Source organism: Perissodus microlepis, chromosome 3, assembly GCF_051167445.1.
Source record: "Perissodus microlepis isolate ML-2025 ecotype Zambia chromosome 3, ASM5116744v1, whole genome shotgun sequence".
In the NCBI taxonomy this organism is placed as follows: Eukaryota; Metazoa; Chordata; class Actinopteri; order Cichliformes; family Cichlidae; genus Perissodus; species Perissodus microlepis.
Window position 1 is genome coordinate 38803086 of NC_140463.1, and position 16227 is coordinate 38819312.

General features: G+C 42.2%; 1 protein-coding gene across 2 annotated transcripts in view; it reads right to left on the minus strand.

Annotated features, from left to right (window-relative positions):
* col25a1 (collagen type XXV alpha 1 chain) overlaps positions 1-16227 on the minus strand; it is a 149563-nt gene that overhangs the window by 29065 nt on the left and 104271 nt on the right. Inside the window, exons 7-13 of one of the 2 annotated variants that reach the window (XM_084924366.1) lie at positions 13409-13468; positions 11620-11736; positions 10494-10529; positions 4311-4337; positions 3014-3058; positions 1023-1067; positions 149-175 (exon numbers count right to left, since the gene is read on the minus strand). In XM_084924366.1, the coding sequence (XP_084780492.1) occupies positions 149-175; positions 1023-1067; positions 3014-3058; positions 4311-4337; positions 10494-10529; positions 11620-11736; positions 13409-13468 (357 nt within the window). Of the gene's footprint in view, positions 1-148; positions 176-1022; positions 1068-3013; positions 3059-4310; positions 4338-10493; positions 10530-11619; positions 11737-12386; positions 12459-13408; positions 13469-16227 lie in introns of both variants that reach the window. The other variant, XM_084924365.1, reaches the window with a different exon arrangement.

A 16227-nucleotide genomic window follows, 5' to 3' on the forward strand; every position in this document is an offset into this window, starting at 1 on the left:
GTGGCTAAGTTACAGAAGGGAGGCAACTTCAAAAAAAATATAAAAACTAGCTGGAGCTGGGAGATGTAAAGGCAGAGCTGCAGTCGTGGTGATGAGATAACAGACTGACGCTAGCAATAATGTCCGAAGATCCAAATTAGCGCCTTACCTTTTCACCTCGTTCTCCCATTTCACCCTGTTAGGAAGGAAAGCAGAGCAACAGAGATAGAAAAAATGAGGGTTTGGGAGGGTTATTGCACACTCAGGGTCAGATCGTATCTGGGGTTAAATTCACATTTGATTATAAATGTTATGACTGCTTTTTTTCCCCAGACAGACCCTGACATGAACTTTTTTGTTTTTTAAATTTAAAATCGTCCTTGCATTATCATTGCAACATATTTTTATACCATGCATTAAAGTCTTCATGGAGGATATATATTTTCTGTTACATCAAAGACGAATACATGTATATGCATGTTTTTCAAAACCATGAAAAAGAAATCACAAAGGGACAAAACGGCTGATGGTCAAAAGGTAAGATGAAAAATGACTGAAAGGGGGAGATGCTTCTGTGAGAGGATAAGGAAAGTATTGCAAATGACTTTAACCCTCTGGAGTCAAGGGACATCTCCAAATCACATGACTGAATTAAGATGACCCTGCAGGAAGACGCAGCCTCACCGAGTCTCTGTTTCAGTTTGTATTAAAAGTGTGAACTATATACTAACAGTGCAGTTACATGGAAGGTTTCTGATGTGATAATGATATTGTTAAGCTATGTAAAATTATCCATATATCAGCAAAAGTGTTCACATTGAGTCTTATATTTTAGATCATCTCAACAGATATTTGGGATTCAGGTATTTGTCTTAGTTTGATATTGCAAAGTTTGCTGGCAATGGTTGCTGCTGCTCTCACAAAGTGCAGGGTGGAATAACATGACTTTGACGTCAGAGGGTTAACCCAAAAAAAGGGGGAGAAAAAGCAACTGCTATGACTTTACAAGAATATGAGCACACAGAATATGTGTGCACCCCGACCTTGGCTCCTGGAACACCGTCCAGTCCTGGGATGCCAACATCCCCCTACGGACAGCACAAGATACACACAGTGACTGACTCAGTGTGCTGCGTAAGCAGTTCGACTAAAGATTCAAGGTCAGGAGATATGACCCCTACACTCCCCACCCCACAAAAAGCCAACAAAACAAAAGAAAATGCATATTTTTCTTCTTAAAATTGAGATAACAATTGACTCAGACATAAGAGTGAGTGTATGGTGCAAAGGGCTTTTGCAGGATAGTTGGTAATGCAGCATGAGACAGGTGAGATACAGCTTCACTGACAGAACTGCTGTAAGGAGCGTAAATGTACAGCTACAGCACTATGAATTCTATAACATTCCCCAAAAGTTCACATGTATCAAATATTGAAACCACAAAGTGAATGTGAAAGACGAGAGAATAAACAAGCTGATTAAAAGCTTAATTATCTGGTTTGGTTCTGTGTATGTGCAGAAGAAGAAAAGCCGAGCCCGTCTGACGGATGCCAGTTTGCCGTTAGCCTCGATCCCTTGTCTCCGCGGCTCCCTAGCTGAGAAACCAACTTCTGTCCATCTGCTGCCAGAAACAATTAACCTCCTGACCTTTGCAAACATACCACGTCATTACCCTTTCAGAGGAGCAGTAGCTATTCCTCAGCCCAGACAGACAGCTTTAACCAGATGAAGCTGATTAATGTAGCCAGGGTGGAAAAATAACGCAGTGCATTACTTGGATTAAAATACATGTCACTGGGCAGCTCGGTACTGGCCATATTCGAAGGAAAATTGCGTTATTGGATGTCATTTTTCAATATCTTAATGCTATTTTCACTTTTCCCCAAAATGCTTTATGTTCATGGGAAACTCGGCGTGTCTGATCCGCGCTGGGCGTGTCCCTGCAGCTACACACTCGTGGTGATGTTCGTCATAAACGCCGCAGCCTCGGATCATTCGTCAGCCGCATATGGGAGTCATTGACATAATAATGACACCCTATTGACATAATGATGATAGAGTCTGATTAGGAACTCCAAAGGTTGGCTTGATAAGGTGGCATTAGTGATTCTGCTGGGATATCCATGTCAAATCAATACCGTGTCTGTGCGAGTGGACCCGCCACTGCCGCCTGAGCAGCTTTAACTGCTTTTGAGTCAAACTTTCTGCAAGAGTGAGACTTACATACCATAACAGGTTCTGCTTTATAACTGCACTGCACAGCATTGGTGATCTATTTCATGGCTGCTACGAAACCTCACTCCTTTCATTTTGGAAAAAGAATTAAGCTTTCAGCCTCCACTGTAGCCAGAGTTAGCATGGATTTTACTTTAAAATGAAACTTCTTCACTCTGGTTCCTATTACAGCCATACGTGCCTGTTTGAGATTAGAGCAATGCAACCCTCAAACTGCCTCCCCATTCATTCTCTTCACTTATACCATCGTTTGTTCTAGAATAAATATGCTTTTCCATCTCTTTTTCCTCCTTCCCTCCACCCATTGTGAAACACCTGCACTGCGTCTTCTTTATCCGCTCCGAGAATGAATAGCAGACATGAGCCGAGTGTGTGAACAGATTCGGAGGCAGCCAGAACGGTACTTTGTGGTTAAGGCTTGAAGAAGAAGCCCACGGTTTTTCTCCCAAAACGAAATAGCGGTTTGAAACTGTCAGAACTTTTTTCTTTTCTGATATAAAAAACTAAAACACATGGGGAGAAAGATTAATGAAAGATTAATGCTCAAGTGAGCCTTTTCATGATAAAATACTATCAGGTGCGCAGATGGATGTTGGTTCTCTGAACTTTGTGTGCATATTTTTATTTTAGGGACACTTATAAAAAGTCTGGAGGGACAATAATGCTGCCTAGTAGTGGTGTTTTTTTCCTCTTGGAAAAGCACATTCACTAATAAAAACAACAGCAAGTTAGCAAGAACTAGTTAAAAGCCCAGAAGTGTAGAGCTTTACAAGAATTCAGTGTAAATGAGTTTGCTCACCTTCAGTCCATCAACACCGGGGATGCCAGGAGGCCCGAGTGAACCCTGGGAAATAAAAGCAAAGTTTGTTGGGTTTTTTGCATCATTACATTCGACCATCTCGCCGCTTGTACCGTCACAGCCGGCTCAACGGTTGTAAATAAACCCCGGCGGCGTATCCATTCTGTCTGCCGCTGATCAGGGCGTGCTCTGATGTTACTGCGCCAGACCAGCATAAATACTGCATGTCATATTTTATTATCTGCTCTGTTATAGACAATACAGCCAGAAGGCAAGACCGGGAGCTGAGGACACTCCTGCTGCACTTCAAACTGAAAATGTACTGCCCTGTGAAATAAAGAAATGTTTCGCACAGCAGATGTACTCGAGATTTTACCGCATCTACTGCGTCAGCTTAGTCAAAGTTGGTTTAGACTCTGAGGGCCAAGCGTGTTTTAATGAACGCCCGCTCCCTGTTCTTCGCGGTTTGCTTATGTTGGCTTTTTGCACCGCTTTCATAATAAAAGCCATTTACAGTTACCGGTCGCATTTAAAGATGTATCAGAGATGTTTGAGAGATGTGAGATACAGTCGCAGGACAGCATCGTGTCGAGGGTTGAAAACTGTTCACGCTGGAGTTTTTCATCATGCGGTGGCACCGAATCAGTCACTGAGCTGATGAAACTTGAATAACCCTCGACGCGGCCCCTCTACTAAACACAACGCTCCACTAGCAGCAGATCTAATTGAGTAGCCTCCGGGCCTGGCTTATGAGTCATTAACACTGTGGTGTGTCATCATTGACCCCTCCACACACACACTCCCTCTCCCACGCCGACGGGAGGCCTTGCCGACAGATGACAGTGCAGACAGGAAGTGTCTGATTGGGTTACACTGAACAAACACTGGCAGCTACCTGATGGCTGGATATAGCTTACATCTGTTCCTCACATCAGCGCCACCAGGGACCCGCAGCCTGTATCACAGCACTTAGCTCCAGGCTCTCTGTTCTCCATCTCTCTCCTTCTCTGTCACCCTTTTTTCCCCACTTCTCCTGTTTATTCACCATGACTGCGCAGTGTCTGTTGCTAATATGCAGGTAAACATACTCATCAAACAACACGTTTACAACCGTTTGTGCAAAGAGCTGCTATGAAATGAAAAACAGTTTGGTTTAGATCGGAATTCAACAGAGGGACAAAAAAAAAGTTTCCTTTGTACTTTTATGTCACAACCAAGTCAGCAAATCTCATTTAGTTTTCTTTAAGAAAAGCAAGAAATGCCAACAAGAAGAAAGAAATGATTTTCTGTAACTTACCTTCGGCCCTTGCGGCCCCTCAGGTCCCTATAAATGAGAAGAGAGACGGAGAGAGATTGAGTGCAGGAGAAACGCAGCAAAAATAGTTCATGTGAGATGAAATAATACAATTACCAGAGCCAACATGGTCAGAGCAGAGAGACTGGCAGAGCTTGTGGTAGGATTTCATGCAGCGCGCACACACCCTTCAGGAAGAACCCGAATCACAATCAATCCCTTGTTTTATTCTCCAGCAAAGAATGAAAATCTGCTCACTCCCTGCCTTCTTTTCGCTGAAGTGACCCATAAACAGGAATCTTTAATAAGCTCATGAATAACAAAAGCTCTTATGGTTTTATCTTTTATGTTGATCTGTCTTTACTCGTTTTAGTGACTGTAAAAACTTGTCTCGTTTGGCCGCGCTACATTCCGAGTCTACGGTCCAACACATAGAGAGGTTCATTACCTAAATGGGCCAATATCTGGAAAGCTTTGCAAAGCTAACAAGTTAGCCAACGGGGGGAAAAAAGGCGCCACATCTCTAAGGCAGATTTAAATCATGGATCGATGTGTCTGGGAGGACAGTTTCTATTTACAACCTGCTGTTTACTGCAGTGAAACTGGAGGCCGCGTTGGGCTGTCGGCCTCCTCCGCTGGAACCTGCCTAAAACAACACGTCCGCATCGTGAAGAAACTGGGAAGCCTGGGTGAAAGTTAGCTCCTTCCATGTTTCTCAAAGACTTTTGAGCTATCGCACCAGCGCGGCAGTTCATCAACACCTTTACGCCTGGCTGTTATGACACCTCACGTTGGCCGGCTTCTTTCTCACTTTCGGCCATTTGGCTCGTCGCTCGCAGCTGAGTCAAGGCCAGGCAGACCTTGTGCCCCGCAGGCTCACTACAGCAGCAAATTTTCCTCGCTTTGCTCACGTCGATGTATAACTGGCAAAGCTCAAGATATGGACCCCTGATGTGTGTAAAACGTTTGTATGAGTGTTAAAAAGAAGCCAACGAGGACACGTTCGGGTTGAAAAGTTAAGACTGTCAGTGCAAATTTGCCTGAAGAAGAAGCCCGGTTTGATGTCGGCCTACTTGTGACTTGACGGCGATTGAATTCTGCGAATAAGCTGATTGTTGGATCAGTTTTAGTATTTGTTGTTAAAACGGGCTATCACCAAGTAACTGTACCTCAAAACTTCCCTCTCCCAATTTCCATTTTCCCCAAAATTGGCCCGTTAAAATCCCTGTAGCAACAAGTTCTCACATTTTCAGAAATGGCCCACACAGTTGCAGCTCATTTATGGTGCATTCCTTGTGCACTTACAGCAAAAACCTCAATGAACAACTTTCATTATCCTAGCCAACCAAGAAAAAGGTTTTCCTCCCATTTGCCTTTAAAAGCCTTTGTTAGCTGTCCTCAGTAGGGTTTAGTAAACATCTTTATGGCCCACTAGGTATGTGAGAGCATGTGCCGCTCGCCTGAGCGCTAATTAGCTTGGCTACATCTGAGAACACTCAGAAGCTACTGCTGAAAGGGAGTTTTTTTGTTTGTTTTTTTTTTAAAGAAAGTCAAGAGCGCTTAAGGAAGTCTTGGCTCTTTTGTTCTCAACCCTGGATCCTGACTTTGGTGAAAAATGAAAAGGGAAGAACAATCCAAAGATCTTTGTGAAAAAGGGTTATTATTCCATCTGAAAGTGTTCATCACGATAGCAGATGTTCAGCATGTAGCGGCTTAGCTGCCTCATTTAGCATTCATAAAGGAAAGAAATTCCACAAATGTGCAATATTCAACAGGCTGCCTATTGAAGTCGAGCATCCGAGCACAAATACAATGCGCTGAATGTTTGGTACTTTCATTCATGATTCGGACGTTGCGAACAATGAAGCCATTCCCAGGTCAATTCCCACACTCAATCAGCAGCACTTGAACCTTTGAAAGTTGAAGGACTTCCAGAATGTGTGGCATTCACATAAAAAATATTCGTCTGATCATAGAACAGAAAGGCTCCACGTTCAAGCTTGTTCTGTTCAAGGCTTTTGTGTCAGTTATACTGTGAGTTTTAAACTATTATAAACTATTTAAACTTTTAAACAAATGTATTTTTTTCTTTTTTTTTTGCCTTAAGTTGTAGCTATATGTGCTTATTGCGGAGGCGTGCTTTATTCAAACTGTTCACATAACATTTTCTAAGAGTTTTCAATCACTCTTTATTGCTCCTGCCACTATAAACAAAAGCACTGTAGCCTGGTAAAGCAATAATGCAGAAAAAGTTAAACCATTCAAACCTTCACCTGTCATGGCTGCGCTGAGATTAGGCTGTTTTAAAGACATCTGATAGCGGACTGCTTTCTAAACTACAGTATGGATGTGGCCTTAGCTATCAGTGGGGATGTGAAGGCCACTTCTTTGTCTAGTTAGAGGATCTAGGCTCAGATAACACTGGATGTATTGCCCAAACATGGCCCGTATTAACAGTTGTGTATAGGTCTCTTTTGGCCTGTACTGATAATGTTGATTCATGGTGAGAATGGCTGCTTCAGCTCAGCCACAGGCGGACACAACAGAGAGGCCAGATGTCAGATGTGCTGTGACATTTGGGCCACATTTGGTGCACTCATGTCAAATGTAGCTCGTAACTTCAGGGCCACGTCTGACCCCACAGAATACTTGGAGAGCCGTAATTTCCAATTACGCCTGAATGCGCCTGCTATGTGGGCAGATGCTCACTGACATTCAGGTGATTTTAGATTATATACATATATTACAGATCACATTTTCATGCTGGCTCTGATCTGTAATATCTCCACAACAATTACACACCTTGCAGTATGGATGAGTTCTGTAAGCCACACGTGTAGCTTAATATAAATTTACAGAAGATTCACAGGATTTGATTAAAATTTCCGTTATTTTCATGAAACATCTGCACTTTGATTTAAAGTTATATGCTTTACGTGGTAGTCGGGTCAAAGAGAAGAAAAGAGAGGCTTTGTAATGGATTTTGTTACTAGCTACATTCCAGCTGTAGTCCCCGCAGGTAAATGTGATCCAGTGACCTCAGCATTTTAAACATTCTGGCTATGGTCCTGTCTGCGGGCTCATTTATCAATCCATCCACCCATTTCCTTAACTACTTAACCATACAGGGTGGGGCCTATCCCCAGCTGCCACTGGGCGAGAGGCAGGGTACACATGGAGAAGTTGCCAGTACATCACAGGGCTAACAGGGAGAGACAAACAGCCATTCACATCCTCACCTATGGCCAATTTAGAATCTGTAATTAACCTCACGTACATGACTTCGCACCGTGGGACGAAACCGCATGCCAGACAAAACCCCCGAGTGTAGGTGTGCTTTGTTTTAACAACATAATAAGACCCAAGGCTGTAAAAATAGGAATTTGCCTTTAAGAACAAACAGATTTGTTCCACTAAAATGGTTTTGTCCACATTTCCCACAACATTGTTTGATTTCCCCGACCATGTCATAAGCTATTCGCTCACATCTTTGCTCCTCATGTTTGGCTTTACAGCAAAGGAAAACTCAGTCAAGGTCAATAAAATATCAGAGGTATGTCTTCATTGAACAGGCTTTTGAGGCACGAATGTGTCCCTACATTCATGCCTGTGGAGTTTTTTTTTTTCATTGTCCAAGGTGAGCTGCTGGTGCATTGTGGGTAGCTTTGGAATGAATAGGATGCAAAAGGGGATCAGTGAAAGTCTGCTGCATAATTGGAAATTATACCAAAAAGCAGATGGAAGAGGCTTCTCTCAGCTTTGGATGGAACATATTTGGACTTTTTGTTCTGAACAAGCTGAGCTCCAGATGAATGCTGAGTGTGGGGGTGCAAGCCACCTTTGGAGAGCTGAAGACCCCCTTAATTTACCACAGAGAGACCTCGTGGCGCTGATGATTTTGAACTTAGTCCTGAAAATATTTCCTTTTCTTCTTCTTCTTGTTCTTCTTCTTTCCACCTCCCCCCCACCACCTCCTCCTTGTTTCTCCACAAGAGCTTAATCCTTCTAACCAGCACCACATGTCCTGGAAGGCTGCTGGAAAACTCTGGAATCGACTTTTGCCCCTTTAACAATAGCATCTACATAAAAAAAAAAAACTCCGAGCTGTGTCAAGTGGGCGCTAGCGCCGAGAGCGCTGCAAAAGAAGCAAAAGTCGGTCGAGCGGTGACCTCAGAATCCCTGCCTCCGGCTCACTTGTGGAGATCGAGATGTGCCAATCACAGATTATTCTTTCAGCTGGCTGCACAAAGTGGAGACTTGTTGCTTATGCATCTAATTCATATTGATTTGCACAGGCCAACCAAGGGCGGGGACTGGCGGGATTTTTTTTTTCTTCTCTTAGATGGGAAAATGTCTTTTTATTTCCTCTCCAGAGGTTTATCAGCTACAGAAACTCTTCTCTTTAATCCAGTATCTTATCTTTGCTCTTTTTTACCAGGGAGCAGCAAACATTCTGTCGTTGCATGAAATCACAAGCCGCAAACGCAGTAACTGTGCTGTCACATGTTTTTACAACTGCTGGGACATGCTCATCTCACGCTGCTTTATAGGGCGATGACTTTACTCCTTGTTAAAAGTACATTAGTGTCACGCTGTGTATATACTTGTGAAAGAGGATGCTTCATTTCAGCAGTTACAGTAAGCAGTCCTTAATTCACGTTCAGACGGGTTGAGAGTCTCTGTTCATTGGTCATCAGAGGTTGTGCAAACAATAGGCTTATGTGAGCGCACCTGGGAACATCCATCGCAAAGTGTTCATTCATCACAGAATGGATTTTCAAACCGAACGTTGCTGCTTACACAGCTACCCGCCCAAAGTGGGATAAAACACGAAGCCAACAAAAGCAACAGTAACTTAAAAAGCAGAAAGAGGGAGGGAACTTTACTTTAGAGGATCGCCCATTAAGTCGTCTAAGATTGATTAGCACCTTTGGATCCTTTACCTAATGCGTCTTTTTCGCTCTAGCCTCAATTATTTCCTCTGTCCATTTCTCCCCAGCCCACCAAATTTTTCCACAGGGGAAAAGGTCAAGGGGAGCTGGAGTCAGAGATGAAAGCACTTGATAATACCTCTTCTGTCAGCTTCACTTCCCTTCACTCCCCGCATCCACTGATCTGACATCGAGTGTTTTTTGTGTCACGTTTTCCATCCTTGCTCTCCCTGGAATTTGGTTTGACCTATTCGTTGTAGCTTTTATGAGGAAACTTTAATCAAGTGCTTTATTTGCTGAACACCGCAAGTGGTATCCAGTTGCCATCAACTGGAGCAGCGACTCGTCCATGCGGCACAAAGGGTTTGTGAGGGAAAACAAACTTTTTCTTAACAAGTTAGCATAAAACGTGTCATTCGCTGTCATATCGATGAACCATCTCACAAATATCTCATGAAAAATATATAGACTGCCAGTCAAATGGTGCCATTAGAACAACAGAGCCCGCTTTGAGAAGTCTTACATATGAAGCATATTTGGCTCTGATTAAACCTACTTGCTACATAATTTCTTCGGGTTTTTTTTCATAGTTTTGATGTTTTCAGTAGAAATTGACACAAAAAGAAAAGGCTTTTCCAGCCTTTTGAGTACAACGGATAAAAAAACATAAAATGAAAACTTAAGTTTATAATTAAATAAATACATCAGCCCGTCCAAAGCTTGAGAAATTTTGGAAAATTACCTTGGCATTGACAGTTCTGCACATAATATCATAAATAAGACACTAATTCAACTTGGGGTCTGGCTTAACTGGAAAACCAGAGAAAAGAGTCTCCATCCATTTAGATAATTCCAGGAAGGAAATATACACACAGGACTCCCCTGTACACTCTGACTTCTGCATGCATTTAACTCAGAATGTCTATAACATGTCAATTAGTGAGCATTAAAGCATTTTTCAGGCCAATTTCCTCACATTTGGAGAGGCCAAATCTGGCAGTCCTGCTCCATTTGCAATCTTCACGCTAAGCTAAGTGACTGCTAGCAATAATTTCATATTTATGAAAAGTCACGCAAGCGATCATTCTTTTCATCTCAGTCTTAATATGTCCATTTCTCAAAATGTCAAACTACCCAGAAAAACCCTGGACTCGTATCGCCTACATTTTGTTAAACAATTCTGCAAGGCTACGTTGTTAACTAGCGTGTCAGGGCAGCCACAGAACGGGATGTTCGAAACAAAGTTTGGACTTACCAGGGATCCCGTTTCCCCAGGCTGTCCTGGATCACCCTGTAAGAAACATAAAATCGTTAATGGAAGCAGAGCGTGTTATAATCTTACCTAAAACAAGTCTTGCGTTTAAAATGCTGCTTTTCTCCATATTACGTTCAAATTCCCTCTATTATAGTATCAAATAGCCACTATATGGTGCATAGCAGCCAGGCTGAAAGAGGAACTCGCCGCTGTGCCCATACACCAAGTTGGCTGAGAGGCACTTATCCAGCTGTGCCACCTGCACCCTGCATTGTATGTTTCCAGAAACCTTGTTCTTGTTTCAACTTTTGGTTCATGTCTATCGCACCGATGTTCCAACAGTTCGTGGTGTAGCAGAGAAGTGTAAGAATATGCCAAAGCGATCTTTGTACATATTTGATTGGTACGTCTTTGCGGGACGATTTTTGCGACGCTCCTCCTGAGCTATTCATGAAAGGAGACCTAAATCACAAGAGCAATAAAGCGGCCTCGCAAAAGAAAACCAATTGCTTGGGAAAACGCAACAACTACTGCCACTGGAAGAATTGCAAATCATCTTAAAATTTTGGAAAGAACCAGATAAACAACACTTAATATTTTCGCACTCCCACTGTGATCTCTGCCAAGACAATAAAGATCTGGATCCCTCAGAAGGTTTTATAGCTCAACATAACTGACAGGCCTTTTCTGTTTCTTCTTTCTCTCACAGGCAGAGTTCACATAAATTAGCGTGATGCCAATGACAGGCTTAAGAACATGGAAAATGTTACGTGGTAATGAAAAACAACCACGTGAATGTAAATCTATACAGTAAAACCTTCTCCTGGGAGCCTATTCATGTTTAGTTATATAGACGTGAGGGCGATGAATTGTAATGTAGCTTGTCTAGTATTTATTAGAAAGGTTTTCGTTGGAATAAACCCTCCCAGCAACAAGTCAAAATCATACTGAATAGAAGCACAAACAGAGCTGAACTTGTTTAAAACTTACTGGAAATGACAGAGTATTTATTACAGGATACGCTGACAGAATTTTGCTGATCCAAACAAATTTTAATGATACATAGAGTAGAAAAAAACTAGTTGTATCAAATGTTCTCAAATGCCAAGCAAAAATCAGTACTCACCGGTAGACCAGGCACACCTCTGGGCCCATCCTTGCCAGTGTCTCCTGGAGGCCCCCTCGGTCCAGGAGGGCCCGGTGGCCCCGGGGGCCCAGGTGGCCCTGCTTGCCCCTGATCTCCCTGTGTGGCGAAATAACACATTAAACAATCATTATGATGTGTTATTTTTGGACTGCTGAGACTGGAGCCACTACAGTGAAATGATAATTAAGAGAGAGTCGTGGAATGTTCTTGTGGGTGGCGATGGGCTGCCTCCATTTCTAACATGACGAATGAGCTTTTTAGAGCTAGCATACAGCTTAAGTTAGGAGGAGCTGCAACGTAATGATTTGTAGCTGAAATATTAATCCTTTAAAATGCATGCAATCCTACAGGGCCATAATGAGTTGAGTAAGGACGGTGCTTTAGGTAACGACTCCAAAAAAACAAAGAAGTCCCATTTGAAGTTGACAAGTATAGAGCTACAATAATCAGGGGAAATATACTGAAAATGTGTGGTCCATTATGATACTGCATTATAAGAAATTCTATGAAAATATTCTGCAACCTAAGTTGCAGGGAAAAACCTTTGAGTGGTGCCAGGACAGTAATTCATTTTACCTTAATAAAAGCTTTTTAAAAAAATGAAGTTTCCATATTTTCCTTTAACAATAACAGAAGGAGCATGAGTGCTTATGACAGGTCTGTCTGAAGGCTTGCATGCAAAGTGGCCAAAGAGAAGTGATTTGACTTGGCACGGTGGACAGAGAGAGTGAGGACACACCCACTACCTTAATGAGCCGTCGCTTTATGAGCTGCTGGTCAGCGGAAAGAAAGCCATGATTGATCTTAGGGAAGACCATCTGAGCAGGTGTGTGAGGTCAAGAGGTCGTAGGTCAGAGGTGAGAGAAGGTTGAAGAAGGATGAAGTCCCAGAGGAGGAAGAAGAAGGAGGAGGAGGAAGGCAAATGCAAAAAGAAACAGATTCTGTTAGAAAGGCCTGTGTTCATGAACTCCGGTCCAGCACCTTCACAGATGGGGTGGTGGGAGAAATCCACACTTTTCCAGCACCGAGGTGGTTTGCTGAGGAAGTCTGGGCTTATTTTTTGGAGCCAGGGCCCATAATTATCACCTCTGGGGTGCGAGCGCGCCACAGCGAGTTCGCAGTCCCCTGGAAAAATGGGAATCACTCCTCCACTGTGAAAGTGCCGTCATCATCATCGTCGTGCCTGCTGTTAAGTCAGACCCTGAGAGCTGCGCACACTGAAACCAGCGAGGTCAAACATTTGAGTTGAGGTTCATTTCTAATCTTTTTCCAGCACACGTCTGATTCTGCTTGTGTCCATTGGTATTTGGCACTGAAACAATCCCCAAGGCTGTGCTAGAGGATTGGAGGATTTGTGGTGAACCATGAACTTGAGCTTTAAGAAAAAAAATGCCACTTTGCTTCATCACTGAGTATTCCACTGGGAGTTCCTTCAATTCATTTTAGCATCAATGGACACAAGCCAAACCATCTCTGTGCTCAGGATGTTGCCTGTTTAGTCACCTACATATTACCAGGTTGTAACAGGCCAACGCATTCACTTGAGCTGCCTAGCATGTCGACTGGAGAACAAACCTCTTGAGCGAAAAGACTAGTAGCAGAAGTGTTGAGAAGAGGCTAATGGTTGACCTGCTGTGATTAATTAGATTGCACTTTTCCTGCGTGCACTCTATCATCACTCCTTGAGAAAGGCAGCCAACAATTTACTTCCAGTGTGTGCTGCAGAGGGGTCGGACTGAGCAGCGAGGCAGCAGCACCACCGACAAACCTTGACAGTCAGGATCTGATTGCTGTGCAAAGCAGCCAGCGTAGGGAGACCAGGCAATCCCTGAAGGGACAAATAGCAGAACATGGCACAACACACGCATGATATTCAAACACTGGGTGAACAAAAACAGTTGAAGAAGGAAGGAGACAAGCATCCTGCTTCTAACTAGCCTCATAAATGTTTGAAATATAATATGTGGAATTCTTTGACATGTATATATGAGTTTTTAAGAGCCGTAAAAAGCCAACATCAAAGTTAACTGTCAAACAAAGACTTCTGAGGACCAGACATTTAAATTCAAAGCTAAACAAGACAAGGTATTTTATTTTAAACAGCTAACTTTGATACAGTCCAAGTTTACTTTCCTCAATAAAACTGTGTGTGCAATGGCACTGGGATCATCCTGTGTGGGCTGCAATGGCACAAGTAACCATTTCCTCTTGTTTTCTTCCAATTATACGTTTGTTGAAATAATATTCATACAATACACTTCGAGCTATAACAGGCTGGTAAATTGAGAAGTGGCATTGTTCGTTTAGCTTCAGGGAACACAAAGACACTCAAGATGTTTGATGGAAATTCAGTCAAATGGTTTCCAACTCCCTTGTCAACAAACTTCATGACAGATGTGATCCAAACATAAAAACTGGAGGGAAGAAGAAAACATCGGGCTTTCTCCTTGTTAAAAGATGACAATGGTTTACAGCTGCAAAGAAGAGCTTTTATCTGAATCCAGAAACGCTGACATTTTGTCAGCTAAACATGGTTGTCCAAATGCTACAGTCAAATAAATGCAGCCCATTAAATTTAATCACATTGATGGGTATATCAATAGGCTGACACATTTTTATTTCATTGCATTTTATTACATGCCTATCAAACTGCAGCAGATCATCTTTTACACTCAAAGTGTCATAAACTAGGCAGGCGCGCGTCTAGTTGACTAGACACTGAAATGTTGCTGCCCTTGCTAGCTGGTGCCAGAAATGCTAGTTAGCTAAATGATGCTATCAATGTTACAGTGCTATAATGCTATCAACCTCGAAGGTTGAACTCAGGTTGATTTAACACCTAAATTCACTGGGGCATGGGGTGAACCAATGAACTGACATGAACTAGAATTGTTAGCATGTCTGGCTAACTGGCTAAAAATCCTAGCTTTAAACTAAGTTTGCTTTAATTGTTTATTTATTCTTTGACTGAATGTATGTAACTACCCACGTAAATTTGCAGCGTTGCAGCTGTTGCTTACAGTTTACGCTGTACAACTAGATTGTTGGATGTCCCAATTGTTTCTATGATATTTCAAGTCCTTTATTGCACTTGGGAGACGTTACCAAAAAAACAAGCATTAGCCAAAGTGTAGCATTTGCCACACACATCGGATCCTGTTCTTCCTTAAAGCCTTTGATCTCCTATTACTCAAATGGAAAACATATGTTTTGAAATATGAGAAAGTTCATATATCAAGAAGCCATGAACAATTATTTTTATGTTTAAAGCAGCTAAATGCTAAAGAGAGGATTGCTATATTAGGGGACTTGTAGCCTAGCTATGATATTATATAGGCAGAGATTAAGTATGTATTTGAGCCCAATTTTTAAAAATGTTTCTCTTTTTCATACTAAGTCAGCTGGATAATAACATGCTGGAGTCAGTAGTTTTAACCAGTTCTTGATCAATATGCCTCATTTGAGATTGTAGCAGTTGTTAGTTAAAAAATGAAAGCCTGCCTTTCTTATGCATTGTGTGACATGGAAGCCCTACTTAAAAAATCAACTTGTACAAGGTGAGCTGGTGTATCACTGTAAACTAAAACTGCTGTGCAAACAGTGAAACCCTGAGAGGTCTTAGAAGGGGTAACTGAAAGGAGTGTGGTGCTGATATAAATACATTTTTCTTTAATGATAAAACTATAAAATGGCACCAAAAGATGACCACACACTCTTTGCACAATCGCTGCATATTCACTTGCTTATCCTCTTATCCTGCAGGTTTGCTCTGTCAGAAATAACCAGCCTGAATGAAATGATGAAAACATATCTTAAAGACTGGCAGAGTAGCATAAACATGGCCTGCAAGGGATCAATCTTTATATATATTCAAGTTTAAGATAAAATCTGTCCTATCCAAACATGGCTTTTGTGCCGTCCTTCTGGATTTCTAAAGATAATTCAAAAAGCATGGCTCATTAAGAATATGGGTTTCAAGGCAGGCTAATTTAATTCAGGCCTGCAGCCAAGCACAGCAGTGGATACTCTTACACTGTATACAATAGCCATGCTGTGCATAACTGGAATTGAAGCGCAAGTATTTTTCAAGTTATTTACAACCTCAAATGTTATTTACAACTTCAAATGTCTCGAGGACAAAGAGGGAAAGCAAGCACTGGATTATGATCAGTGGGAATAGAGAATATAAAAAGTCAAGGCATGAAATGTAGTGTAGTTTGTGTGCAGGCTGGCACATGCGACTGCTTTCTGGGATGTCTCTAGAGTCGTGAATTTAAACCGTACGGTCATTCTCAGATGCCAGCAGGGGACAAACGAAGAGAAAGTGGTGGCCATTCTGACAACAACTATGTCTAAAACACAATTCAGGCTTTCTGTGCAGGAGGTTAAAAGGCAGAGAAGCTTGGCTAGGTGTGGGTAAACTCTTACTCTTGCCTCCAAGCTGATGTCAATATGTGAGAATGATAATGACATGGTGGTTGACAGAGAATCCTAACCATTCGCAGACTGCCTTGTTTTGCTTTGCTAAACCGAAACGGATGTTGGTTATTTGGTAAGGAGCTTTGTTTCCATGTATTTGCCTGCAGC